Genomic DNA, 27151 nt, shown 5'->3' on the forward strand with positions numbered 1-27151 from the left:
GCAGCTCTCATTTTCTCCTACTACATTAGTGGCAGCAATGGGATCACGTCCAGTGGTCTTACATGGAGTTGGGGAAACATTCTCACTGCACTTGGGGGCTATGTGCACAAGGATATTTCTTAAGAGAGGGAATACTGTAAAATGTATCTAAGTGGTTAGAGCGTTGGGCCACTAACCAAAAGTTTGCTAGATCAAATCCCCGAGCTAACAAGGTAAAAATCTGTCGTTCTGAGCAAGGCAGTTAACCCACTGTGCCTAGGCCGTCATTGTCTATAAGAATTTGTTCTTAACTGACTTGCCTAATTAAATATTCTCATTAGTTTTTTTATTCTCCAGCTACATGACCATTTAGTGGGGTTCAAGGCCTCACAGACACCTTCCCTCTTCTGACAGAGCAATACACCGTAGGTCTCCCAGACCATAGGCAAACTAGTTATTAGCCACTGCTGTAATAAAGTGAATCCTCCTGGGGTAGGTCAGAGCCAGTGTATCAGATGGGGAGCTGTGAAACTCACTGCTCAGCCTGAAGTGTCGCCCCTCGTGCTGTTGAAGAAGGCCTTTTTCAATAGCATGATGGGTTGGAATGCTTCAAGAGGAAAGTCAAGTGTGTTTGGGTGGGCAGAGATTCTCGGTTCAAGTCTCAGTATGAGCTGAATCAGGGGGAAGTGGTATTGGCTAAACTAGCAATGTGATGTTCTTTACACTTGCTTACCTAGGCAGTTGGGGTTCAAACCAATTATGTATGGTTTTGAACCCACAGAGGTACACACCTTAGCTCACAGATCAGATCACTGCATCTGTACATAGCCCATCCAACTACCTCATCCCCATATTGTTATTTATTTTTTGCTCCTTTGCACCCCAGTATCTCTACTTGCACATTCATCTTCTGCACATCTATCACACCAGTGTTTAATTGCTAAATTGTAATTATTTCACCACTACGGCCTATTCATTGCCTTACCTCCTTAATCTTACCTCATTTGTACACACTGTATATATATTTTTTTCCTATTGTGTTATTGACTGTACGTTTGTTTATTCCATGTGTAACTCTGTGTTGTTGTTTGTGTCGCACTGCTTTGCTTATCTTGGCCAGGTCGCAGTTGTAAATGAGTACTTGTTCTCAACTGGCCTACCTGGTTAAATAAAGGTGTTCTCAACTAGCCTACCTGGTTAAATCTAGGTGTTCTCAACTAGCCTACCTGGTTAAATAAAGGTGTTCTCAACTAGCCTACCTGGTTAAATAAAGGTGTTCTCAACTGGCCCACCTGGTTAAATAAAGGTGTTCTCAACTGGCCTACCTGGTTAAATAAAGGTGTTCTCAACTAGCCTACCTGGTTAAATAAAGGTGTTCTCAACTGGCCTACCTGGTTAAATAAAGGTGTTCTCAAATAGCCTACCTGGTTAAATAAAGGTGTTCTCAACTGGCCTACCTGGTTAAATAAAGGGGAAATACATTTTAAAAAATAAATAAAATGTCTCAAGCCCACCTGTACAGTACATTGGATGGTATTTTTTTAAAGTAATAATTGTAGGGTCTATGTCAGAGATCAATGTTTATGTTACTGTTTAGGATTGTGCATTGGCACCAATGTTCCCTCTAATCAGAGTACATGCACATGACATGCGCATTTTATTTTGTAAAGTGGTTTCTTGCCTTAAACAACACAACATTTTCAGTCACCTTGTCTGAAGGTCAAGCCCTGCATTTTCCCCCCCCAAAAGTCTCATGGAATGTAGGCATTGAACACAACACATTGGCTGCTGCTGTCGGCTGTACGATAGAATAGCTATTGAAGTGTTATGGGATGCATTTTCTTCATTGTTGTTTTATGGTAGGCCACTCTGGTAGGTCTACATTACGATCAAATAGCCACAGTAGCCTACTTGGCCCCTGGATTTTATACTTATTTTGTTCTGTGACATTTCTAGGAAGGAAAGAAGGATGAATGCCATCGAAAGGTATTCGAACCCCCCCCCCCCCGGAAGATGCCAAGACAGTCTGGGTGGTGACTTCCGGCTTGCTGAAGAAAGTTGAGCTGGGGAGGTTTGCTGGCTCCTGGGTTTTGCAAAATGGATAGCCAGGGAAGGAAAGTGGTGGTTTGTGACAATGGAACCGGGGTAAGTTTATGAGTGGAAAGCTGCATATGACCGAGTTCTATTAATGCTGTATTTTTCCAAGGCAGAATGGCAGGAGAACATTTTTTATCTGAAGCAGGAAGTGAATGATGTGTTGCTAGCGCCCTAACGTTAGCTAGTTAAGTCGGTGGGTAACGCTAGGCAGGAATGTCTGTCCGTTTTTACAATTATCTACCGCTGGCTAGCTATGTTGTCATCTCCCAATACATTCAATAACAATCAATTTCACGGTGCAAAAATTAAATCGGCCTGTTAGCTCAAACCTATTAAATCGTTTGACCCAGCTTTCGTGTTAGTTAGTTAGTTAGCTGGTAAGCTAGTCTAGTTAGGTCAGCTAACCAGCGTTAGCCAATACACTACATTTTCACTCAATGTTGATGTCGACATGTTTTGAATGTTTAGTAAATTCACATTTGTTTCTACTGGTCCTTATGCCTCAGGTTATAACGACAGAATTAGTTAAGCTAGTTCACGTTAACCATAACCCATGCCTGTGTGTTAATAGCTAGCTGGCAAAATCCGGTAAGATTTCCAATATTTTTTTATGGAACGCTATAAAATAGTTTTATCTGGGAAACAGCATCGGGGCTGTGCTCCTCCTGACAACTGTTTCTAGGGATTCTGAGGTCCCTCCGTCATTTAGGACATAGGTAGTAAAAATAGCTTACAGTACTCGGATCCTTCAAATCTGGACACACCAAAGGGGTCTTAGTGGTTGTTTTTGGATTGTACTTCTGACTCTCAGCGATTTGAAGCGACGCTGGCATAGTGTGTATGCAGCTAAAAAGTGCTCACTGTGAAGGGCTGAAGAAATGAGTCAAGCGGAAGTGAGACTAGTTTCTTAACCACAGCTAGGATTCTAAGATACACACACCACACACATTCACTGCTAGGCTAGAGCTTGTGACCCTTACTCAAGTCTACTGAAGCGAAGGTCACAAATATTATCAGTAATTGCTTTCTGATGCCCGAAGAAGTGTGGACTATAATTTTGCCTTAACTTAATCTCTCATTACTTCTGGGTAACTGAGATTAGGCATAATAACTAGGCTATTTTGCTTTGGGGAGTTCAAATAAAGCCTATGTCTTCCACATTTGCCTCATCTCTCCACATCCTCTCCACCCGTGCTCACTCTCTCTTCCTCCTGTCTTTTAATTCAAACCAGTCCAATACAAACAATATTTATTCACATGGAAGGAACAGACCAGTATTGCCAGGGCAATATACAGTGTTAATATATATATATTTGAATATATTATCTCTTTCTCGCTATCTTTATTTTTAATCGCCAGGAGGCCTTTTGGTAGGCCGACATTGTATATAAGAATTTGTTCTTAACTGACTTGCCTAGTAAAATATTTTAACTAAAGAAAATATCTAAATCTCTCTCTCTCTGTCTCTCTCTCAGTTTGTGAAGTGTGGCTATGCAGGCTCCAACTTCCCCGAGCACATCTTCCCTGCCTTGGTGGGCAGGCCAATCATTCGCTCCACAGCCAAAGTGGGCAACATTGAGATTAAGGTAATACTACGAAGCTCCCCTCTCCTGTGCAACACTCCAACGTGGGTTCAAAAGTTACCCTGACACAACAACCCTATTCCTGGACCAAGAAGCATGGACTAGGCTTAATCTCATCTATGTCTGTCATACTGACTCCCTGAGTCTAGTAACACCTATTTTAAAATTACATCCCTTCCTCTCTCTTTGTTTTACTGGCTGACTCTCTACTTTATGCTCCACCTCCTTCACCTGTCATCACATGATGAAGTAGAATATTCAGAAGATGGTAAGTGGTGTGAATTCCTGGCTGGCGTGTGCAGGCCCATGTCCTCCCTGGTTGCCTAACGGGGAGAGAGAGAGTGATGCTGTGTTTTTTACTACATAGCTACTACATTTGGAGTGCCTTTTATTTGTTGTTGTTTTCTATATTTAATTTGTCTCTAATTGGTGTTTTATTTGGCTAAATATTTGGCTAATTATAACATTTTAAGTACTTCTGTGGAGAAAAATTGATTCCTAATGACTAGGCAGACAGAAATCTAGCGATTTTTAAGAGTCCACTCATTTCACTGTTTTGTTGTTCCTGTTTTTCATCTCAAGTTAGTTTAGCAGAAGGAACTTGAATGCTACATGGCCTGTGTCTGAAATGACATCCGGTTCCCTATATAGGGTCAGCGTTCCCATTACGCCCACATACCCATTAAGCCCACGTACCCATTAAGCCCACGTACCCATTAAGCCCACGTGCCCATTAAGCCCACGTGCCCATTAAGCCCACGTGCCCATTAAGCCCACGTACCCATTAAGCCCACGTACCCATTAAGCCCACGTGCCCATTAAGCCCACGTGCCCATTAAGCCCACGTGCCCATTAAGCCCACGTGCCCTTTAAGCCCACGTGCCCATTAAGCCCACATACCCATTAAGCCCACGTACCCATTAAGCCCACGTGCCCATTAAGCCCACGTGCCCATTAAGCCCGCGTGCCCATTAAGCCCGCGTGCCCATTAAGCCCGCGTGCCCATTAAGCCCGCGTGCCCATTAAGCCCACGTGCCCATTAAGCCCACGTGCCCATTAAGCCCGCGTACCCATTAAGCCCGCGTACCCATTAAGCCCGCGTGCCCATTAAGCCCGCGTGCCCATTAAGCCCGCGTGCCCATTAAGCCCGCGTGCCCATTAAGCCCACGTGCCCATTAAGCCCGCGTACCCATTAAGCCCGCGTGCCCATTAAGCCCACGTGCCCATTAAGCCCACGTGCCCATTAAGCCCACGTGCCCATTAAGCCCACGTACCCATTAAGCCCACTTCCAGCTTTGGATTCAAATGTATAATAAAAAACTAGTTTTATAATCAACTTTTCCCGCTGTTTTATGTTTCAGCCAATTAATCTGGTTGTTACATCCATAACAGTTTTTATTCTTAGCCAATCAGATGTTTCATTATTCAGTTAGAGTTGTGTTCCCCTAGTGGCCAATTTCAAAACTGAAGAAAAAAACCTTGATGTTGAGTCAACCCTCAGGTAACCGATTGTTCAGACGTTTTTTTTGGTACCTTCTCAGATAAGTGATCATACTTTCATTTAAAATTTAAGAAATGAATGTGCCTATATGCACATGCAGTGGTGGAAAAAGTTCTAAATGGTCATACTTGAGTAAAAGTAAACATACCTTTAATAGACAATGGCTCAAGTCACCTAGTAAAATACTACTTGAGTAAATAAATATACTTAACTATTAAAAATAAATGTTATTGCTAAAATATAGTATAAAAAGTAAAAGTATAAATCATTTAAAATCAGCAATGAATATAAATGTTCTCCCACAACAAAACATGTTATTTTGGGGAAGCATATTAGATTGTGAGTTGGGACATATAGATTTTGTATGTCAACAACTTCTAAGACCGATACATTCAGCTCTTCCCAACTCACTTCACTCGCGTTAGAGGGAGACTGTCCCGGCTGGTGTTAGCTCATGTACAGATCAAACCGTTGGTGTTAGCTCATGTACAGATCACACCCCTGGTGTTAGCTCATGTACAGATCACACTGCTGGTGTTAGCTCATGTACAGATCACACTGCTGGTGCTAGCTCATGTGCAGATCAAACCGCTGGTGTTAGCTCATGTACAGATCACACCGTTGGTGCTAGCTCGTGTGCAGATCACACCGTTGGTGCTAGCTCATGTACAGATCACACCACTGGTGTTAGCTCATGTACAGATCACACCACTGGTGTTAGCTCATGTACAGATCACACCGTTGGTGCTAGCTCATGTACAGATCACACCGTTGGTGCTAGCTCATGTACAGATCACACCGTTGGTGCTAGCTCATGTACAGATCACACCGTTGGTGCTAGCTCATGTACAGATCACACCGTTGGTGCTAGCTCATGTACAGATCACACCGTTGGTGTTAGCTCATGTACAGATCACACCGTTGGTGCTAGCTCATGTGCAGATCACACCGTTGGTGTTAGCTCATGTACAGATCACACCACTGGTGTTAGCTCATGTACAGATCACACCGTTGGTGCTAGCTCATGTACAGATCACACCGTTGGTGCTAGCTCATGTACAGATCACACCGTTGGTGCTAGCTCATGTACAGATCACACCGTTGGTGCTAGCTCATGTACAGATCACACCGTTGGTGCTAGCTCATGTACAGATCACACCGTTGGTGCTAGCTCATGTGCAGATCACACCGTTGGTGCTAGCTCATGTGCAGATCACACCGTTGGTGTTAGCTCATGTGCAGATCACACTGCTGGTGCTAGCTCATGTGCAGATCACACCGTTGGTGCTAGCTCATGTGCAGATCACACTGCTGGTGCTAGCTCATGTGCAGATCACACTGCTGGTGCTAGCTCATGTGCAGATCACACTGCTGGTGCTAGCTCATGTGCAGATCACACTGCTGGTGCTAGCTCATGTACAGATCACACCCCTGGAACGGCGATTTAAGGTGTTTCGATGTTCTAATAATGTGAAATAGTTCTCAGAAAACAGGGTGTTTTAATTAGCGGATGTTTACTGTGATTTTGAAACACATGGGGATGGTGTTGATATCCCTAATCAATGTTGATATCCCTAATCAATGTTGATATCCCTAATCAATGTTGACATCCCTAATCAATGATATCCCTAATCAATGTTGATATCCCTAATCAATGATGATATCCCTAATCAATGTTGATAACCCTAATCAATGTTGATATCCCTAATCAATGATGATATCCCTAATCAATGATGATATCCCTAATCAATGATGATATCCCTAATCAATGATGATATCCCTAATCCATGTTGATATCCCTAATCCATGTTGATATCCCTAATCCATGTTGATATCCCTAATCAATGTTGATATCCCTAATCAATGATGATATCCCTAATCAATGATGATATCCCTAATCAATGATGATATCCCTAATCAATGATGATATCCCTAATCAATGTTGATATCCCTAATCAATGTTGATATCCCTAATCAATGTTGATATCCCTAATCAATGTTGATATCCCTAATCAATGATGATGAGCATAACTGTCTTTTGTTGTCGTTTTAAGTTGATTAAAACACAAACACTACAGTTGTGCATATTGTGCATCTAACCCTGGTGCCTTCACCAAGATTAGAAACCTCGGTGCTCTCTCCAAGATGTTTGGAGTGGACAGGTAGTCGTTGATGCAGAGAGAGAAGATGATGATCAGGGTTGAGTGACATCAGTGGTGGAAGACCTACAAGTGGTGGACAAACATGCAAACAAACGAGGGACAATGAGATGACTATCGGGCGACTACTCGTGCACTTTTGGCTGGGGGACTTGTCATATTGTGTTTTATGGTCCCCCACCTGTACCTTTTAATACAACAGTAGAGGGAGATTTTAAACTGTCTTCAGATATGGTTTAGGAAGACAAGTTGAACTTATTAACAACAATAATAGTGCAGCAAATGTCAATCAGCTTTCAGATAATGAATTGAAAGTTGTGATGGTGTTTGTGTGATGATGGTGTGTGTGTGATGATGATGGTGTGTGTGTGATGATGATGGTGTGTGTGTGTGATGATGGTGTGTGTGTCTGATGGTGTGTGTGGACGTGTGTGTGTGTGATGGTGTGTGTACATGGTGTGTGTGTGTGTGATGGTGGTGTGTGTGATGGTGCGTGTACATGGTGTGTGATGGTGGTGCGTGTGTGATGGTGCGTGTGTGATGGTGTGTGTGTGGTGGTGCGTGTACATGGTGTGTGTGATGGTGGTGTGTGTGATGGTGGTGTGTGTGTGATGGTGGTGTGTGTGATGGTGTGTGTGTGTGATGGTGCGTGTACATGGTGTGCGTGATGGTGGTGTGTGTGATGGTGCGTGTACATGGTGTGTGTGTGTGATGGTGTGTGTGTGTGTGGTGGTGCGTGTACATGGTGTGTGTGATGGTGCGTGTACATGGTGTGTGTGTGTGATGGTGTGTGTGTGTGGTGGTGCGTGTACATGGTGTGTGTGATGGTGTGTGTGTGTGTGATGGTGGTGTGTGATGGTGGTGTGTGTGGTGGTGTGTGTGGTGGTGTGTGTACATGGCTGTTGATTGGCAGAACAGACAGGATGGAAGCAGCAGGTCTTCATTGAAAACACATGGCACTGCCAGACGGGGGCTCCTTCAGTGCCAAACCACACACTGTACCAACTGTTTCTCTAACCTGGTCCTAGATCTGTTTGTCCCAACCATTGACCATAGCAGTTGGCACAAGTCAAACCAATACGAACAGATCTGGGACCAGGCTACGGTTTCTAAACGTATTGTGTCAAGTAGCTTCCGTGGGAACAGTTTTCTAGTCTGCCCTGATGACCATCAGGCTCAGTGTGTGCCAGTGAACTAGGAAACGTTGTACTGTGTGACTAACACTTGGCTAACCAATCATGTAGTGATTCCCAATGCCTGGTTTGCATGTAACTCTGACTGAGCCTTGCTCAAATGAGACTGAATCTGAACTTGACCTGCATGCACAGATTGTCAGGCAAACTTCTCATTGACGTCAATGGTGCCTGGACTGCGCAGAAATGCAAATGCTTTCCGTTTGAGTTATGTTAGGTTTTATTTTCATAAAATAAAGTAAGTAAGTTACTTGCATGTTTCTCAAGTTTAGGATTGTAGCCCTGTGCTCTGGTCAGAAAGGGAACAGGTTTTAAGAGTGAATGCATGGAAACATGCTGTTTTTTAAAGAATGCATGCTGGGTAATTGCTGACGGATGTGACTTGCCTCTTTTTTTTTTTTTGAGCGCTGCTGCGTATGTGTATATCCCATTACTGTGTCTCTTTAGGCCGTCGTGGAGCCGTCATGGAGGCAGTGTTGACATGCCCCTCTGTTACTGCTGGTGAAAGGTGACGGTACAGCTAAGCTAACTGTCTGATTTCTCCAGGGCCGTATTCATGAGGCCCTCCACCGATCGAACCCAAACTATCCCACGGAGAACAACACCTCAACTTTTCCAATAAGAAAAAAACGCTTGTTTCTGTTTACTGTTGCAAAATGCTTTGTTGCGTGCTAATGAACACGACCCAGGGGTGTCTATCTGAACCGTAAACCCCCTCAACGTCTATAGGACCTGATGGTGGGCGACGAGGCCAGCGAGCTGCGCTCCATGCTAGAGGTCAACTACCCCATGGAGAACGGCATCGTCAGGAACTGGGACGACATGAAGCACCTGTGGGACTACACCTTCGGGCCTGAGAAGCTCAACATCGACTCCAGGAACTGCAAGATCCTGCTCACCGAGCCGCCCATGAACCCCACCAAGAACCGAGAGAAGATCATCGAGGTGTGTATGTCGGAGGGGGGGTGTGTGTAGCAAGTTGACTCCAAGTGCATAGCAACAGCTAGCTACCACTCAGACCTCATTAGCGTATGAGAACTAATGTAGGAACATCTGTGTGAGGTTCAGTGGGTTCAGCATTAACAGAGCTCTGAAGCTGTGTGAGGGTCAGTGTGTTCAGCATTAACAGAGCTCTGAAGCTGTGTGAGGGTCAGTGTGTTCAGCATTAACAGAGCTCTGAAGCTGTGTGAGGGTCAGTGTGTTCAGCATTAACAGAGCTCTGAAGCTGTGTGAGGGTCAGTGTGTTCAGCATTAACAGAACTCTAAAGCTGTGTGAGGGTCAGTGGGTTCAGCATTAACAGAGCTCTATAAAGCTGTGTGAGGGTCAGTGGGTTCAGCATTAACAGAGCTCTATAAAGCTGTGTGAGGGTCAGTGGGTTCAGCATTAACAGAGCTCTATAAAGCTGTGTGAGGGTCAGTGGGTTCAGCATTAACAGAGCTCTATAAAGCTGTGTGAGGGTCAGTGGGTTCAGCATTAACAGAGCTCTATAAAGCTGTGTGAGGGTCAGTGGGTTCAGCATTAACAGTGTGTTACACATGTTTATCATTACAGAAGCAGTCCAGCTGTAAGACTGTATTTGATGGCAGTCTTTTAAAGTTGTCTCTCTGTCTCCGGTAGGTGATGTTTGAGACGTATCAGTTCTCAGGGGTCTACATTGCTATCCAGGCTGTGCTGACGCTCTACGCCCAAGGTACTAGACTAGAGGAACACACAGCCTCTTCACCTCTCTCTGGTTCACTTTAAGCCCCAACTCAACACAGCTTACTCCCTCCCATTCAGAGGGCTTGTGAAACGTATCGGAGGGGGTTAATTATGTTACTCTGTGTGTCTGACCTGTGTGTGTGTGTGTGTCTGACCTGTGTGTGTGTGTGTGTCTGACCTGTGTGTGTGTCTGACCTCTGTGTGTGTGTGTGTGTGTCCGACCTCTGTGTGTGTGTGTGTTTGTGTGTGTGTCTGACCTCTGTGTGTGTGTTTGTGTGTGTCTGACCTCTGTGTGTGTGTGTGTTTGTGTGTGTGTCTGACCTGTGTGTGTGTGTGTCTGACCTGTGTGTTTGTGTGTGTGTCTGACCTCTGTGTGTGTGTGTGTGTCTGACCTCTGTGTGTGTGTGTGTGTGTGTCTGACCTCTGTGTGTGTGTGTGTGTCTGACCTCTGTGTGTGTGTGTGTGTCTGACCTCTGTGTGTGTGTGTGTGTCTGACCTCTGTGTGTGTGTGTGTGTGTCTGACCTCTGTGTGTGTGTGTGTCTGACCTCTGTGTGTGTGTGTGTCTGACCTCTGTGTGTGTGTGTGTCTGACCTCTGTGTGTGTGTGTGTGTGTCTGACCTCTGTGTGTGTGTGTGTGTGTGTCTGACCCCTGTGTGTGTGTGTCTGACCTCTGTGTGTGTGTGTGTGTGTGTGTGTGACCTCTGTGTGTGTGTGTCTGACCTCTCTCTCTCTCTCTCTCTGTGTGCGTGTCTGAGTTCTCTGTGTGCGTGTCTGACCTCTCTGTGCGCGTGTCTGACCTCTCTGTGCGCGTGTCTGACCTCTCTGTGCGCGTGTCTGACCTCTCTGTGCGCGTGTCTGACCTCTCTGTGCGCGTGTCTGACCTCTCTGTGCGCGTGTCTGACCTCTCTGTGCGCGTGTCTGACCTCTCTGTGTGTGTGACCTCTGTGTGTGTGTGTGTGTGTGTGTGCGAGTGTCTGAGCTCTCTGTGTTTCTGCCCTCAGGCCTGCTGACAGGTGTTGTGGTGGACTCTGGGGACGGTGTGACACACATCTGTCCGGTGTACGAGGGCTTCAGCTTGCCCCATCTGACACGACGCCTGGACATCGCTGGGAGGGACATAACCCGCTACCTCATTAAGGTACCTCTGACCCCTCACCTCTGACCCCTGGATCTCATACATTGATTGCGTTGGGCCAGTAACCAGCTGGTAGCCTAGTGGTTAGAGCGTTGGGCCAGTAACCAGCAGGTAACCTAGTGGTTAGAGCGTTGGGCCAGTAACTAGCAGGTAGCCTAGTGGTTAGAGTGTTGGGCCAGTAACCAGCAGGTAGCCTAGTGGTTGGAGCGTTGGACCAGTAACCAGCAGGTAGCCTAGTGGTTAGAGCATTGGGCCAGTAACCAGCAGGTAGCCTAGTGGTTAGAGCGTTGGGCCAGTAACCAGCAGGTAGCCTAGTGGTTAGAGCGTTGGGCCAGTAACCAGCAGGTAGCCTAGTGGTTAGAGCGTTGGGCCAGTAACCAGCAGGTAGCCTAGTGGTTAGAGCGTTGGGCCAGTAACCAGCAGGTAGCCTAGTGGTTAGAGTGTTGGGCCAGTAACCAGCAGGTAGTCTAGTGGTTAGAGTGTTGGGCCAGTAACCAGCAGGTAGCCTAGTGGTTAGAGCGTTGGGCCAGTAACCAGCAGGTAGCCTAGTGGTTAGAGCGTTGGGCCAGTAACCAGCAGGTAGCCTAGTGGTTAGAGTGTTGGGCCAGTAACCAGCAGGTAGCCTAGTGGTTAGAGTGTTGGGCCAGTAACCAGAAGGTAGCCTAGTGGTTAGAGTGTTGGGCCAGTAACCAGCAGGTAGCCTAGTGGTTAGAGTGTTGGGCCAGTAACCAGCAGGTAGCCTAGTGGTTAGAGTGTTGGGCCAGTAACCAGCAGGTGGCCTAGTGGTTAGAGTGTTGGGCCAGTAACCAGCAGGTAGTCTAGTGGTTAGAGCGTTGGGCCAGTAACCAGCAGGTAGCCTAGTGGTTAGAGTGTTGGGCCAGTAACCGAAAGGTTGCTGGATCGAATCCCCAAGCTAACAGGGTAAAAATCTGTCATTCTGCCACTGAGCAAGGCAGTTTAACCCACTGTTCCCCGGGTGCTGAAGACGTGGATGTTAAGGGTGATTCAGCGGGGTTGGGTTTAATGTGGAAGACACATGTCAGTTGTACAACTGACACGGTATCCCCCTTTCCCTAATAAGCCTGGTGGAAACACCTCTCTACGTCTCTGATCTCCAGCTGTTGTTGCTGAGGGGCTATGCGTTCAACCACTCGGCGGACTTTGAGACGGTGCGTATGATGAAGGAGAAGCTGTGCTACGTGGGTTACAACATCGAACAGGAGCAGAAACTGGCTCTGGAGACCACCGTGCTGGTCGAGTCCTACCAGGTCAGTACCACTGTGCTACGTGGGTTACAACATCGAACAGGAGCAGAAACTGGCTCTGGAGACCACCGTGCTGGTCGAGTCCTACCAGGTCAGTACCACTGTGCTACGTGGGCTACAACATCGAACAGGAGCAGAAACTGGCTCTGGAGACCACCGTGCTGGTCGAGTCCTACCAGGTCAGTACCACTGTGCTACGTGGGTTACAACATCGAACAGGAGCAGAAACTGGCTCTGGAGACCACCGTGCTGGTCGAGTCCTACCAGGTCAGTACCACTGTGCTACGTGGGCTACAACATCGAACAGGAGCAGAAACTGGCTCTGGAGACCACCGTGCTGGTCGAGTCCTACCAGGTCAGTACCACTGTGCTACGTGGGTTACAACATCGAACAGGAGCAGAAACTGGCTCTGGAGACCACCGTGCTGGTCGAGTCCTACCAGGTCAGTACCACTGTGCTACGTGGGTTACAACATCGAACAGGAGCAGAAACTGGCTCTGGAGACCACCGTGCTGGTCGAGTCCTACCAGGTCAGTACCACTGTGCTACGTGGGCTACAACATCGAACAGGAGCAGAAACTGGCTCTGGAGACCACCGTGCTGGTCGAGTCCTACCAGGTCAGTACCACTGTGCTACGTGGGTTACAACATCGAACAGGAGCAGAAACTGGCTCTGGAGACCACCGTGCTGGTCGAGTCCTACCAGGTCAGTACCACTGTGCTACGTGGGTTACAACATCGAACAGGAGCAGAAACTGGCTCTGGAGACCACCGTGCTGGTCGAGTCCTACCAGGTCAGTACCACTGTGCTACGTGGGTTACAACATCGAACAGGAGCAGAAACTGGCTCTGGAGACCACCGTGCTGGTCGAGTCCTACCAGGTCAGTACCACTGTGCTACGTGGGTTACAACATCGAACAGGAGCAGAAACTGGCTCTGGAGACCACCGTGCTGGTCGAGTCCTACCAGGTCAGTACCACTGTCCTACCGGGTCAGTACCACTGTCCTACCGGGTCAGTACCACTGTGCTACCGGGTCAGTACCACTGTGCTACCGGGTCAGTCCTACTGGGTCAGTTCTACCAGGTCAGTACCACTGTTCTACCGGGTCAGTACCACTGTTCTACCGGGTCAGTACCACTGTCCTACCGGGTCAGTACCACTGTCCTACCGGGTCAGTACCACTGTCCTACCGGGTCAGTACCACTGTGCTACCGGGTCAGTCCTACTGGGTCAGTTCTACCAGGTCAGTACCACTGTCCTACCGGGTCAGTACCACTGTGCTACTGGGTCAGTACCACTGTGCTACCGGGTCAGTCCTACTGGGTCAGTTCTACCAGGTCAGTACCACTGTTCTACCGGGTCAGTACCACTGTCCTACCGGGTCAGTACCACTGTCCTACTGGGTCAGTCCTACCAGGTCAGTACCACTGTCCTACCGGGTCAGTCCTACCGGGTCAGTCCCACTGTCCTACCGGGTCAGTCCTACCGGGTCAGTCCTACCGGGTCAGTACCAATGTCCTACCGGGTCAGTACCACTGTCCTACCGGGTCAGTACCACTGTCCTACTGGGTCAGTCCTACCAGGTCAGTACCACTGTCTTACCAGGTCAGTCCTACCAGGTCAGTACCAATGTCCTACTGGGTCAGTCCTACCGGGTCAGTACCACTGTCCTACCGGGTCAATACCACTGTCCTACTGGGTCAGTCCTACCAGGTCAGTACCACTGTCCTACCAGGTGAGTCGTACCAGGTCAGTCCTACTGGGTCAGTTCTACCAGGTCAGTACCACTGTCCTACCAGGTGAGTCGTACCAGGTTAGTCGTACCAGGTCAGTAACTAACCTCTGTGCTGGTTGAGTCCTGCACGGTCAGTGTAAATAGACCCTGAATGTGACCAATTCAGAACTTTTGGACCACATTTTTGGACCCTAAATAACAGGCCAGTATCAATAGCGTTTAGCAGCTGTTTTGTTGTCTGGAGCTTCAGTCTAAAATAACATATTTATGGTGCATAGAACCCCCCCAATGACCCCCACAGAATATACCCCCACAGAATATACCCCCACACGACTCTGAGAATATACCCCCACACCACACGACTCTGAGAATATACCACCACACCACACGACTCTGAGAATATACCACCACACCACACGACTCTGAGAATATACCACCACACCACACGACTCTGAGAATATACCACCACACGACTCTGAACAGCTGATGAGTAACAGAATATACCCCCACACGACTCTGAGAATATACCACCACACGACTCTGAGAATATACCACCACACGACTCTGAGCAGCTGATGAGTAACAATATACCACCACACCACACGACTCTGAGAATATACCACCACACGACTCTGAGAATATACCACCACACGACTCTGAGCAGCTGATGAGTAACAGAATATACCACCACACAACTCTGAGAATATACCACCACATGACTCTGAGAATATACCACCACACGACTCTGAGAATATACCACCACACGACTCTGAGCAGCTGATGAGTAACAATATACCACCACTCGACTCTGAGCAGCTGATGAGTAACAGAATATACCACCACACGACTCTGAGAATATACCACCACTCGACTCTGAGAATATACCACCACACAACTCTGAGTAGCTGATGAGTAACAGAATATACCACCACACCACACCACTCTGAGTAGCTGATGAGTAACAGAATATACCACCACACGACTCTGAGCAGCTGATGAGTAACAATATACCACCACACGACTCTGAGTAGCTGATGAGTAACAGAATATACCACCACACGACTGAGTAGCTGATGAGTAACAGAATATACCACCACATGACTCTGAGCAGCTGATGAGTAACAGAATATACCACCACACGACTCTGAGTAGCTGATGAGTAACAGAATATACCACCACACCACACGACTCTGAGCAGCTGATGAGTAACAGAATATACCACCACACGACTGAGTAGCTGATGAGTAACAGAATATACCACCACATGACTCTGAGCAGCTGATGAGTAACAGAATATACCACCACACGACTCTGAGCAGCTGATGAGTAACAGAATATACCACCACATGACTCTGAGCAGCTGATGAGTAACAGAATATACCACCACACCACACGACTCTGAGCAGCTGATGAGTAACAGAATATACCACCACACAACTCTGAGCAGCTGATGAGTAACAGAATATACCACCACACGACTCTGAGCAGCTGATGAGTAACAGAATATACCACCACACGACTCTGAGCAGCTGATGAGTAACAGAATATACCACCACACCACTCTGAGCAGCTGATGAGTAACAGAATATACCACCACACGACTCTGAGCAGCTGATGAGTAACAGAATATACCACCACACGACTCTGAGCAGCTGATGAGTAACAGAATATACCACCACACCACTCTGAGCAGCTGATGAGTAACAGAATATACCACCACGCGACTCTGAGCAGCTGATGAGTAACAGAATATACCACCACACGACTCTGAGCAGCTGATAAGTAACAGAACTGGATTGGTCTCTATATGTTAATGTCGGTGGAGCTTCAGAGGAACCAGGAAGTGCTGAGCAGCTTCCAGAGAGTGGGTGGAATATTCCTTCATGATATTGCTTTTCTTTCATAAGAAGGGAACTCATTATAAAACACACACATCTTAAGAGTGTGTGTGTAGTGTGTGTGTGAGAGACAAGGTGGGTAGTGTGTCTGTGGGGGCGTGACATCATATCCTTTGTGGCCACAGGGCGGCGGTGGCTGGGCAGCTCTCAACTTCCTCCCACGGCCTGAGCTGAATAGAGCCTTTACACACGCACACACACACGCACGCAAGCTACAAAGACACACACAACGCATAAAATACAGATGAACACGTTTTACAGTAAATGCGCACACACACACACACACACACACTCACCACCACACGTGATCATCAACAAGACACTACTACACATTCACCACACGTAAGCCTGAACAACATACACACACCACCCTCTGACTTTCAATCTCCCTCCCCCTTCCCTCCCTCCCTCCCCCCCTCCAGCTCCCAGACGGCAGGGTGATCAAGGTGGGAGGGGAGCGTTTCGAGGCTCCAGAGGCTTTGTTCCAGCCCCATCTCATCAACGTAGAGGGAGTCGGGGTGGCAGAGCTGCTCTTCAACACTATCCATGCAGCAGACATCGACACCAGGTAACTAACACACACAGACCGACAATACACACACAGACCGACAATACACACACAGACCGACAGTACACACACAGACCGACAATACACACACAGACCGACAATACACACACAGACCGACAATACACACACAGACCGACAATACACACACAGACCGACAGTACACACACAGACCAACAGTACACACAGACCGACAGTACTCACACAGACCGACAGTACACACACAGACCGACAATACACACACAGACCGACAGTACACACACAGACCGACAATACACACACAGACCGACAGTACACACACAGACTGACAGTACACACACAGACTGACAGTACACACACAGACTGACAGTACACACACAGACCGACAGTACACACACAGACCGACAGTACACACACAGACCGACAATACACACACAGACCGACAATACACACACAGACCGACAGTACACACACAGACACAGACCGACAATACACACAGACCGACAATACACACAGACCGACAATACACACAGACCGACAATACACACAGACACAGACCGACAATACACACACAGACCGACAGTACACACACAGACCGACAGTACACACACAGACCGACAGTACACACACAGACCGACAGTACACACACAGACCGACAGTACACACACAGACCGACAGTACACACACAGACCGACAGTACACACACAGACCGACAGTACACACACAGACCGACAGTACACACACAGACCGACAGTACACACACAGACACTCATACACACAGACCAACAATACACACACAGACCGACAGTACACACACAGACCGACAGTACACACACAGACCGACAGTACACACACAGACCGACAGTACACACACAGACTGACAGTACACACACAGACTGACAGTACACACACAGACTGACAGTACACACACAGACCGACAATACACACACAGACCGACAATACACACACAGACACAGACCGACAATACACACAGACCGACAATACACACAGACCGACAATACACACAGACCGACAATACACACAGACACAGACTGACAATACACACAGACCGACAATACACACACAGACACAGACCGACAATACACACAGACCGACAATACACACACAGACACTCATACACACACAGACCGACAATACACACACACAGACACTCATACACACACAGACCGACAATACACACACACACACACTGACAATACACACACACACTACTTTTTTTATCGACACCTGTTTTAATCTCCCCTCTCTCTCTCTGCCTCCCCCCTCTCTCACCTCTCTCTGCCTCCCCCCTCTCTCACCTCTCTCTGCCTCCCCCCTCTCTCACCTCTCTCTCTCTGCCCCCCCTCTCTCTTCCTCCCCCCTCTCTCACTTCTCTCTCTCTGCCTCCCCCCTCTCACCGCTCTCTCTGCCTCCCCCCTCTCTCACCTCTCTCTCTGCCTCCCCCCTCTCTCACCTCTCTCTCTCTGCCCCCCCCCCCCCCATCTCTCACCTCTCTCTCAGGTCTGAGTTCTATAAACACATAGTGTTGTCAGGTGGGTCCACCATGTATCCAGGTCTTCCATCTCGACTAGAGAGGGAGCTCAAACAGCTCTACCTGGAACGCGTGCTGAAAGGCGACGTGGACAAACTCTCGGTGAGAACAACTCTTTTAAAATATATTTTTTATTTTTATTTAACTCTCTATTCGTAAATGTAAGTCAATAACAGATTGTTATTTGCAATGATGACCTGTCTCTAAAGGTCCAACCGGTCCCTAATGGACCTGAAGGGTGGGAGGAAGGATGTATGTTGAAAAGTATTGGGACATGGCCCACTTCCTCAACGTGGTGCAGTGTTGTAGTTAACCCACTAGGTGGAGACAGAAGAAACATCTCTGAAGTAGTCAGCTCATAGTACACAACAGAAGTAGGACATATAATCAATCGGTGCTCTACAAATCACCTTGCATCCTGAATTACTAGGCGTTATATGATGAGGCCAAGATTCATCCATCCTGTGCCAAACTCCTCCCCAAACTCCTCCCCAAACTCCTCCCCTCGGACATAATGCTGAATTGTCTCCCTCTGTAGAAATTTAAGATCCGCATCGAGGACCCGCCGCGGCGTAAGCACATGGTGTTCCTGGGCGGGGCTGTGCTGGCGGACATCATGAAGGACAAAGATAACTTCTGGCTGACCAGGGAGGAGTACCAGGAGAAAGGTGTCAGGGTGCTGGAGAAACTGGGAGTCACTGTCAGATAAAGACCTCCACAATGTTAATGACCACACACACACACACATATACACACACACACACCACACACACACACACACACACACACACACACACACACATATAAATATCCATATATTCACCCAAACACTGAAGGGTCATCATAGAGAAGCACCTAGAATGGTGTATGTCTAAAACACACACACACACGGTTTCCTCCCCCATGGCAGACTAGATATCTATTTATCCTTCTTCCTCTTCTAAACAACAGAATCACGGCATCACCGTAGGGAGTGATGACGCTCTCCTCCTGTTGTCTGATGGTCTAGTATAGTTTAGCTCAGGGTTGGTAGTAGAGTTCAGGACACCACTCCTCCAGCCCGCCTCTCCTCCTGTCGTCTGATGGTCTAGTATAGTTTAGCTCAGGGTTGGTAGTAGAGTTCAGGACACCACTCCTCCAGCCCTCCTCTCCTCCTGTCGTCTGATGGTCTAGTATAGTTTAGCTCAGGGTTGGTAGTAGAGTTCAGGACACCGCTCCTCCAGCCCTCCTCCTCTCCTCCTGTCGTCTGATGGTCTAGTATAGTTTAGCTCAGGGTTGGTAGTAGAGTTCAGGACACCACTCCTCCAGCCCGCCTCTCCTCCTGTCGTCTGATGGTCTAGTATAGTTTAGCACAGGGTTGGTAGTAGAGTTCAGGACACCGCTCCTCCAGCCCTCCTCCTCTCCTCCTGTCGTCTGATGGTCTAGTATAGTTTAGCTCAGGGTTGGTAGTAGAGTTCAGGACACCACTCCTCCAGCCCGCCTCTCCTCCTGTCGTCTGATGGTCTAGTATAGTTTAGCACAGGGTTGGTAGGAATTTTGGTAGTAGAGTTCACGGTGAATATCAAGTCTCCTGAAGATAGAAATTCACATTTTCACAACACGGGGAAAGCAATATGGTGGAAAGTGAGTCAAGGAGTCTATTTCCTCACTGTGCTATTTTTTACCCTGACTAGTGCAGATCAGGGTTGAGGTCAATTTCAGTTTAGAATATATTTTTTTTTTTAAGAAAGTGAAAACAGAATGGTCCCCAACCTTAATGCAGACGAGGAGACGAGGAGAACAACGTTAGACTATTGAGACCCACCCCTAGAACAGTTAAACCTCTCCTTACCAATCACTTCAAACTTCCATGTCCTCTTCATAAAGGAGTCGCTAGAAGCTGTCCCTAATCGCTGATGCAGGGTCAGATGGTATCATAAAGGAGTAGCTAGAAGCTGTCCCTAATCGCTGATGCAGGGTCAGATGGTATCATAAAGGAGTCGCTAGAAGCTGTCCCTAATCGCTGATGCAGGGTCAGATGGTATCATAAAGGAGTAGCTAGAAGCTGTCCCTAATCGCTGATGCAGGGTCAGATGGTATCATAAAGGAGTAGCTAGAAGCTGTCCCTAATCGCTGATGCAGGGTCAGATGGTATCATAAAGGAGTAGCTAGAAGCTGTCCCTAATCGCTGATGCAGGGTCAGATGGTATCATAAAGGAGTAGCTAGAAGCTGTCCCTAATCGCTGATGCAGGGTCAGATGGTATCATAAAGGAGTAGCTAGAAGCTGTCCCTAATCGCTGATGCAGGGTTAGATGGTATCATAAAGGAGTAGCTAGAAGCTGTCCCTATTTGCTGATGCAGGGTCAGATGGTATCATAAAGGAGTAGCTAGAAGCTGTCCCTATTTGCTGATGCAGGGTCAGATGGTATCATAAGGAGTCGCTAGAAGCTGTCCCTAATCGCTGATGCAGGGTTAGATGGTATCATAAAGGAGTAGCTAGAAGCTGTCCCTATTTGCTGATGCAGGGTCAGATGGTATCTCATTTCCCAAATGGTTAAAGGGATAGTGTGAGATTTTGGGCAATTAAGACTTTTTTTTCAGATGAACTTGTGGACACCAAAACAGGCTGAAGTTTCAGGCAGTCTTTTCAAACAGCTCTTACACTAAAAGGCCATCATCATCATTTTAACATTTCCACAGTATTATTCCATCCTCATAGTATGGAAATAGATTATATATAAAAAAACAACAACGAGTAAATCACTTTTTTTGACTGCACTGGTCCTTTAAGGTCAGGGTACGGTTAGGGTTGACTGATCCTAAATCTGTGGTTATTTAGAGGCAACCTACCATAAGTTTTCTAGGACGTCATAATCAGGATGTATCTCAAACAGGCATTGGCCAGTCCAGTATACAGGCATTGGCCAGTCCAGTATACAGGCATTGGCCAGTCCAGTACACAGGCATTGGCCAGTCCAGTATACAGGCATTGGCCAGTCCAGTATACAGGCATTGGCCAGTCCAGTATACAGGCATTGGCCAGTCCAGTATACAGGCATTGGCCAGTCCAGTATACAGGCATTGGCCAGTCCAGTATACAGGCATTGGCCAGTCCAGTATACAGGCATTGGCCAGTCCAGTATACAGGCATTGGCCAGTCCAGTATACAGGCATTGGCCAGTCCAGTATACAGGCATTGGCCAGTCCAGTATACAGGCATTGGCCAGTCCAGTATACAGGCATTGGCCAGTCCAGTATACAGGCATTGGCCAGTCCAGTATACAGGCATTGGCCAGTCCAGTATACAGGCATTGGCCAGTCCAGTATACAGGCATTGGCCAGTCCAGTATACAGGCATTGGCCAGTCCAGTATACAGGCATTGGCCAGTCCAGTATACAGGCATTGGCCAGTCCAGTATACAGACATTGGCCAGTCCAGTATACAGGCATTGGCCAGTCCAGCATACAGGCATTGGCCAGTCCAGCATACAGGCATTGGCCAGTCCAGTATACAGGCATTGGCCAGTCCAGTATACAGGCATTGGCCAGTCCAGTATACAGGCATAGGCCAGTCCAGTATACAGGCATTGGCCAGTCCAGTATACAGGCATTGGCCAGTCCAGTATACAGGCATTGGCCAGTCCAGTATACAGGCATTGGCCAGTCCAGTATACAGGCATTGGCCAGTCCAGTATACAGGCATTGGCCAGTCCAGTATACAGGCATTGGCCAGTCCAGTATACAGGCATTGGCCAGTCCAGTACACAGGCATTGGCCAGTCCAGTATACAGACATTGGCCAGTCCAGTACACAGGCATTGGCCAGTCCAGTATACAGGCATTGGCCAGTCCAGTACACAGGCATTGGCCAGTCCAGTATACAGGCATTGGCCAGTCCAGTACACAGGCATTGGCCAGTCCAGTACACAGGCATTGGCCAGTCCAGTACACAGGCATTGGCCAGTCCAGTATACAGGCATTGGCCAGTCCAGTATACAGGCATTGGCCAGTCCAGTATACAGGCATTGGCCAGTCCAGTATACAGGCATTGGCCAGTCCAGTATACAGGCATTGGCCAGTCCAGTATACAGGCATTGGCCAGTCCAGTATACAGGCATTGGCCAGTCCAGTATACAGGCATTGGCCAGTCCAGTATACAGGCATTGGCCAGTCCAGTATACAGGCATTGGCCAGTCCAGTATACAGGCATTGGCCAGTCCAGTATACAGGCATTGGCCAGTCCAGTATACAGGCATTGGCCAGTCCAGTATACAGGCATTGGCCAGTCCAGTATACAGGCATTGGCCAGTCCAGTATACAGGCATTGGCCAGTCCAGTATACAGGCATTGGCCAGTCCAGTATACAGGCATTGGCCAGTCCAGTATACAGGCATTGGCCAGTCCAGTATACAGGCATTGGCCAGTCCAGTATACAGGCATTGGCCAGTCCAGTATACAGGCATTGGCCAGTCCAGTACACAGGCATTGGCCAGTCCAGTACACAGGCATTGGCCAGTCCAGTACACAGGCATTGGCCAGTCCAGTACACAGGCATTGGCCAGTCCAGTATACAGGCATTGGCCAGTCCAGTATACAGGCATTGGCCAGTCCAGTATACAGGCATTGGCCAGTCCAGTATACAGGCATTGGCCAGTCCAGTATACAGGCATTGGCCAGTCCAGTATACAGGCATTGGCCAGTCCAGTATACAGGCATTGGCCAGTCCAGTATACAGGCATTGGCCAGTCCAGTATACAGGCATTGGCCAGTCCAGTATACAGGCATTGGCCAGTCCAGTATACAGGCATTGGCCAGTCCAGTATACAGGCATTGGCCAGTCCAGTATACAGGCATTGGCCAGTCCAGTATACAGGCATTGGCCAGTCCAGTATACAGGCATTGGCCAGTCCAGTATACAGGCATTGGCCAGTCCAGTATACAGACATTGGCCAGTCCAGTATACAGGCATTGGCCAGTCCAGTATACAGACATTGGCCAGTCCAGTATACAGGCATTGGCCAGTCCAGTATACAGGCATTGGCCAGTCCAGTATACAGGCATTGGCCAGTCCAGTATACAGGCATTGGCCAGTCCAGTATACAGGCATTGGCCAGTCCAGTATACAGGCATTGGCCAGTCCAGTATACAGGCATTGGCCAGTCCAGTATACAGGCATTGGCCAGTCCAGTATACAGACATTGGCCAGTCCAGTATACAGGCATTGGCCAGTCCAGTATACAGGCATTGGCCAGTCCAGTAAACACACAAACCTAGTATTCGTGGAGAACCGATCATGTTTTTATATGATGATTTGTATATCACGATTTATTAATTTCTCTTTTTGGGAGAGGGATGTCTTGATTCTTCTGTTGGATGTATACAGATCCTCTTTATCTTACTTTTTAATTTAGATTTTTTTTTTACATCATTTTATTTTTTTGTGGTGAACGACCATTTTAAAACGAAGCATATGTCATATGAAAATTCCTCCTTGTTTTTAATGAAGAATTGATGATGATGAGGATAGTGAAGATGATTATAAGGGACATGACCCCCTGACCTGAGTGACGGTAGTGGGGTTCAAAGGTCGGGGGTTCAGGAGTGGGGTTGTGTGAGGGTCATGATATATAAAACATGGTTCAATCTGAAAGTTGTGCTTATTAGGTCTGTTCCAGTCGAGCTGCACACCACAACCAATGGTTCTATGCCACTTCATGGACTTCACCGTCGGGTATCAGATTGCTACATCCTATGGTATCTGTTTCCCAGACACAGATTTGTCCTGGACTAAACATTCTCCATGGAGATTTTTCATTGGAATACATTTTGAAACAGGTACCAGACTTAAATCTGTCCAGTTAACTGGACCTAGATGTGGTCAGCACCTATCCAGCCACTGAAGGGTTAATCTGTCTGGTTAACTGGACCTAGATGTGGTCAGCACCTATCCAGCCACTGAAGGGTTAATCTGTCCGGTTAACTGGACCTAGATGTGGTCAGCACCTATCCAGACACTGAAGGGTTAATCTGTCTGGTTAACTGGACCTAGATGTGGTCAGCACCTATCCAGACACTGAAGGTTTAATCTGTCTGGTTAACTGGACCTAGATGTGGTCAGCACCTATCCAGACACTGAAGGTTTAATCTGTCTGGTTAACTGGACCTAGATGTGGTCAGCACCTATCCAGCCACTGAAGGGTTAATCTGTCTGGTTAACTGGACCTAGATGTGGTCAGTACCTATCCAGACACTGAAGGGTTAATCTGTCCGGTTAACTGGACCTAGATGTGGTCAGCACCTATCCAGACACTGAAGGGTTAATCTGTCTGGTTAGCTGGACCTAGATGTGGTCAGCACCTATCCAGACACTGAAGGGTTAATCTGTCTGGTTAACTGGACCTAGATGTGGTCAGCACCTATCCAGACACTGAAGGGTTAATCTGTCTGGTTAGCTGGACCTAGATGTGGTCAGCACCTATCCAGCCACTGAAGGGTTAATCTGTCTGGTTAGCTGGACCTAGATGTGGTCAGCACCTATCCAGACACTGAAGGGTTAATCTGTCTGGTTAACTGGACCTAGATGTGGTCAGCACCTATCCAGACACTGAAGGGTTAATCTGTCTGGTTAACTGGACCTAGATGTGGTCAGCACCTATCCAGCCACTGAAGGGTTAATCTGTCTGGTTAACTGGACCTAGATGTGGTCAGCACCTATCCAGACACTGAAGGGTTAATCTGTCTGGTTAACTGGACCTAGATGTGGTCAGCACCTATCCAGACACTGAAGGGTTAATCTGTCTGGTTAACTGGACCTAGATGTGGTCAGCACCTATCCAGACACTGAAGGGTTAATCTGTCTGGTTAACTGGACCTAGATGTGGTCAGCTGATAGGTTAAACAGCGTAATCAGCCTGGAACATGTCCTCTGAGACGAAGTAAAAAGCTGGTATTTAAGTTCACTAGTCCGGCTCTCACCATCACAACATGATTACCCCCCCCCCCCCCCCACACAAGCCTAGTATAATATTAGTTGTTTTCATAATGTTCTATCCGGTGCCAAGAGCAGTGGTTGTTATCTGGATCTTTCATCTTTTTATTTTATGTTTCTGTCTTTTTATTTTCTTATTGTTCATAGTGTAAACTGCCTGACGTCGCTGATTTTAAATAAAGTCAATTGATTTATAAGTAAGTTCTTGTTGTCTGGCTCTTTCTTCTGAAGGACAAAACAGACCGACAGGTTAACAGCAGACGGTGACCTTCCCATCTCCTCCGACCACGGAAACATCGGACATCATACTGTTCATTCTCCAAAGGAGAGCGAGAGAAGAGAGTGAGGCGCATCATCTATATTATTAAAAAGAAACCATTTACGACTTGAGGTGGACCCAGAGATCTCAAAATGGTGTCCAAAGTAGAATGGGACAGGAGAGAGACGGGAGCATTATTACTTCCATCATATATGGGTTTACAGGTCACCGCCGTGGTAAATACAACACACACACCGGCCCCACGGGGGCGAGCTGCCGGAGGAAGGAAGGAAGGAAGTCATTTCTAGTCCATAAACAAAGTAGCACTTAGGGAAAAAGACCAAAGGGAGAGAAGAGAGGCGGAACTGAGCCCAGAGCAGAGGGACTGAATAAGAGGAGGGCCATGTTCTCGAGGATCAAAACCCTAATGTGACTTGACTCCTCTACGAATGAACAATGAGGTAGATATTTATGATGCAAGGTTCTGTGTAGATCAGTCGGCCTGTAATGTTGAACAAGCCTGAGGAAATGTAAACCTGGTTAAACTAATCCTTTAACACCACCAGAGAATAAAAGGCTGTATCTTCTGGTCTCAAATACAGATCTCACACCTCACACATTACACACAGACTGACACTCCTGGGTCGTGTTCATTTGGCATCGCATGGAAGAAAACCGATCGAAAACGGCCTGAAGTTGTCCAATAAGAAACGTTTGTTTTTCGTATTCTGTTTTGCTATGATGTGCCATAATGAATATGACCCCGATCTGAGTCCCCCGACTCTCCTCTCTGTCGACCCTTCTCTCTTGTCCAGGTACTGTTCAGTAGGCACGAAACTGAAGAAAACCCTACAGGCTACTCTCGGTGTGAATAGTTTTCAGGACAGTGATTTTGGCTCAATTTGAGACCAGGGTTATTAGTCCCAAAGCGATCTCCATTGGGCGCGTTCGATGCAGATCACTTTTGTCAAGTGCCTTTCAAAGTTATGTGGATAAACATTGTCCCACTTGCAGATGAACCTCGACCCCCAGACTTCCTGCATTGGCTAACGAAGTTTGACGCGATGGTACACCAGAGGCTTGGCATTTGGGAGGAAGGGAAATGGGAAGGAGATTACACACAGACTGACAACACATCCCATAGAATCAGATGATTCACTTTATAATATGCTCACATAAGCTCATAGCACGTTTAAGGCATTATACTGGTCGGTGTTACCCATGATGAAGGAGTGTTACCCATGATGGAGTGTTACCGATGATGGAGTGTTACCCATGATGGAGTGTTACCCATGATGAAGGACTGTTACCCATGATGAAGGAGTGTTCCCCATGATGGAGTGTTACCCATGATGAAGGAGCACTACCCATGATGGAGTGTTACCCATGATGAAGGACTGTTACCCATGATGAAGGAGTGTTCCCCATGATGGAGTGTTACCCATGATGAAGGAGCACTACCCATGATGGACTGTTACCCATGATGAAGGACTGTTACCCATGATGGAGTGTTACCTATGATGGAGTGTTACCCATGATGAAGGAGCACTACCCATGATGAAGGAGTGTTACCCATG

The 27151-nt window shown here is 47.4% G+C and overlaps 2 protein-coding genes across 2 annotated transcripts; both read left to right on the forward strand.

The window, feature by feature from the left end:
• Window positions 1-1940: 1940 nt before the first annotated feature.
• LOC118943888 (actin-related protein 2-A) lies at window positions 1941-21766 on the forward strand. The gene is made up of 9 exons (XM_090217713.1): window positions 1941-2124; window positions 3552-3662; window positions 9242-9457; window positions 10131-10203; window positions 11217-11353; window positions 12469-12618; window positions 16675-16820; window positions 18318-18450; window positions 18887-21766. Exons 1-9 carry the CDS (start codon window positions 2077-2079, stop codon window positions 19055-19057), a joined length of 1185 nt encoding a protein of 394 aa, XP_090073839.1. The 5' UTR covers window positions 1941-2076; the 3' UTR covers window positions 19058-21766.
• On the forward strand, window positions 20879-25516 carry LOC149972635 (uncharacterized). The gene is made up of 2 exons (XM_090217984.1): window positions 20879-20893; window positions 21168-25516. The coding sequence occupies exons 1-2, from the start codon at window positions 20879-20881 to the stop codon at window positions 23736-23738; spliced, it is 2586 nt and encodes an 861-aa protein (XP_090074110.1). The 3' UTR covers window positions 23739-25516.
• The last annotated feature ends 1635 nt before the right edge of the window (window positions 25517-27151 follow it).

Source organism: Oncorhynchus mykiss, chromosome 23, assembly GCF_057628025.1.
Source record: "Oncorhynchus mykiss isolate SJ-2025 chromosome 23, ASM5762802v1, whole genome shotgun sequence".
NCBI classification, from domain to species: Eukaryota; Metazoa; Chordata; class Actinopteri; order Salmoniformes; family Salmonidae; genus Oncorhynchus; species Oncorhynchus mykiss.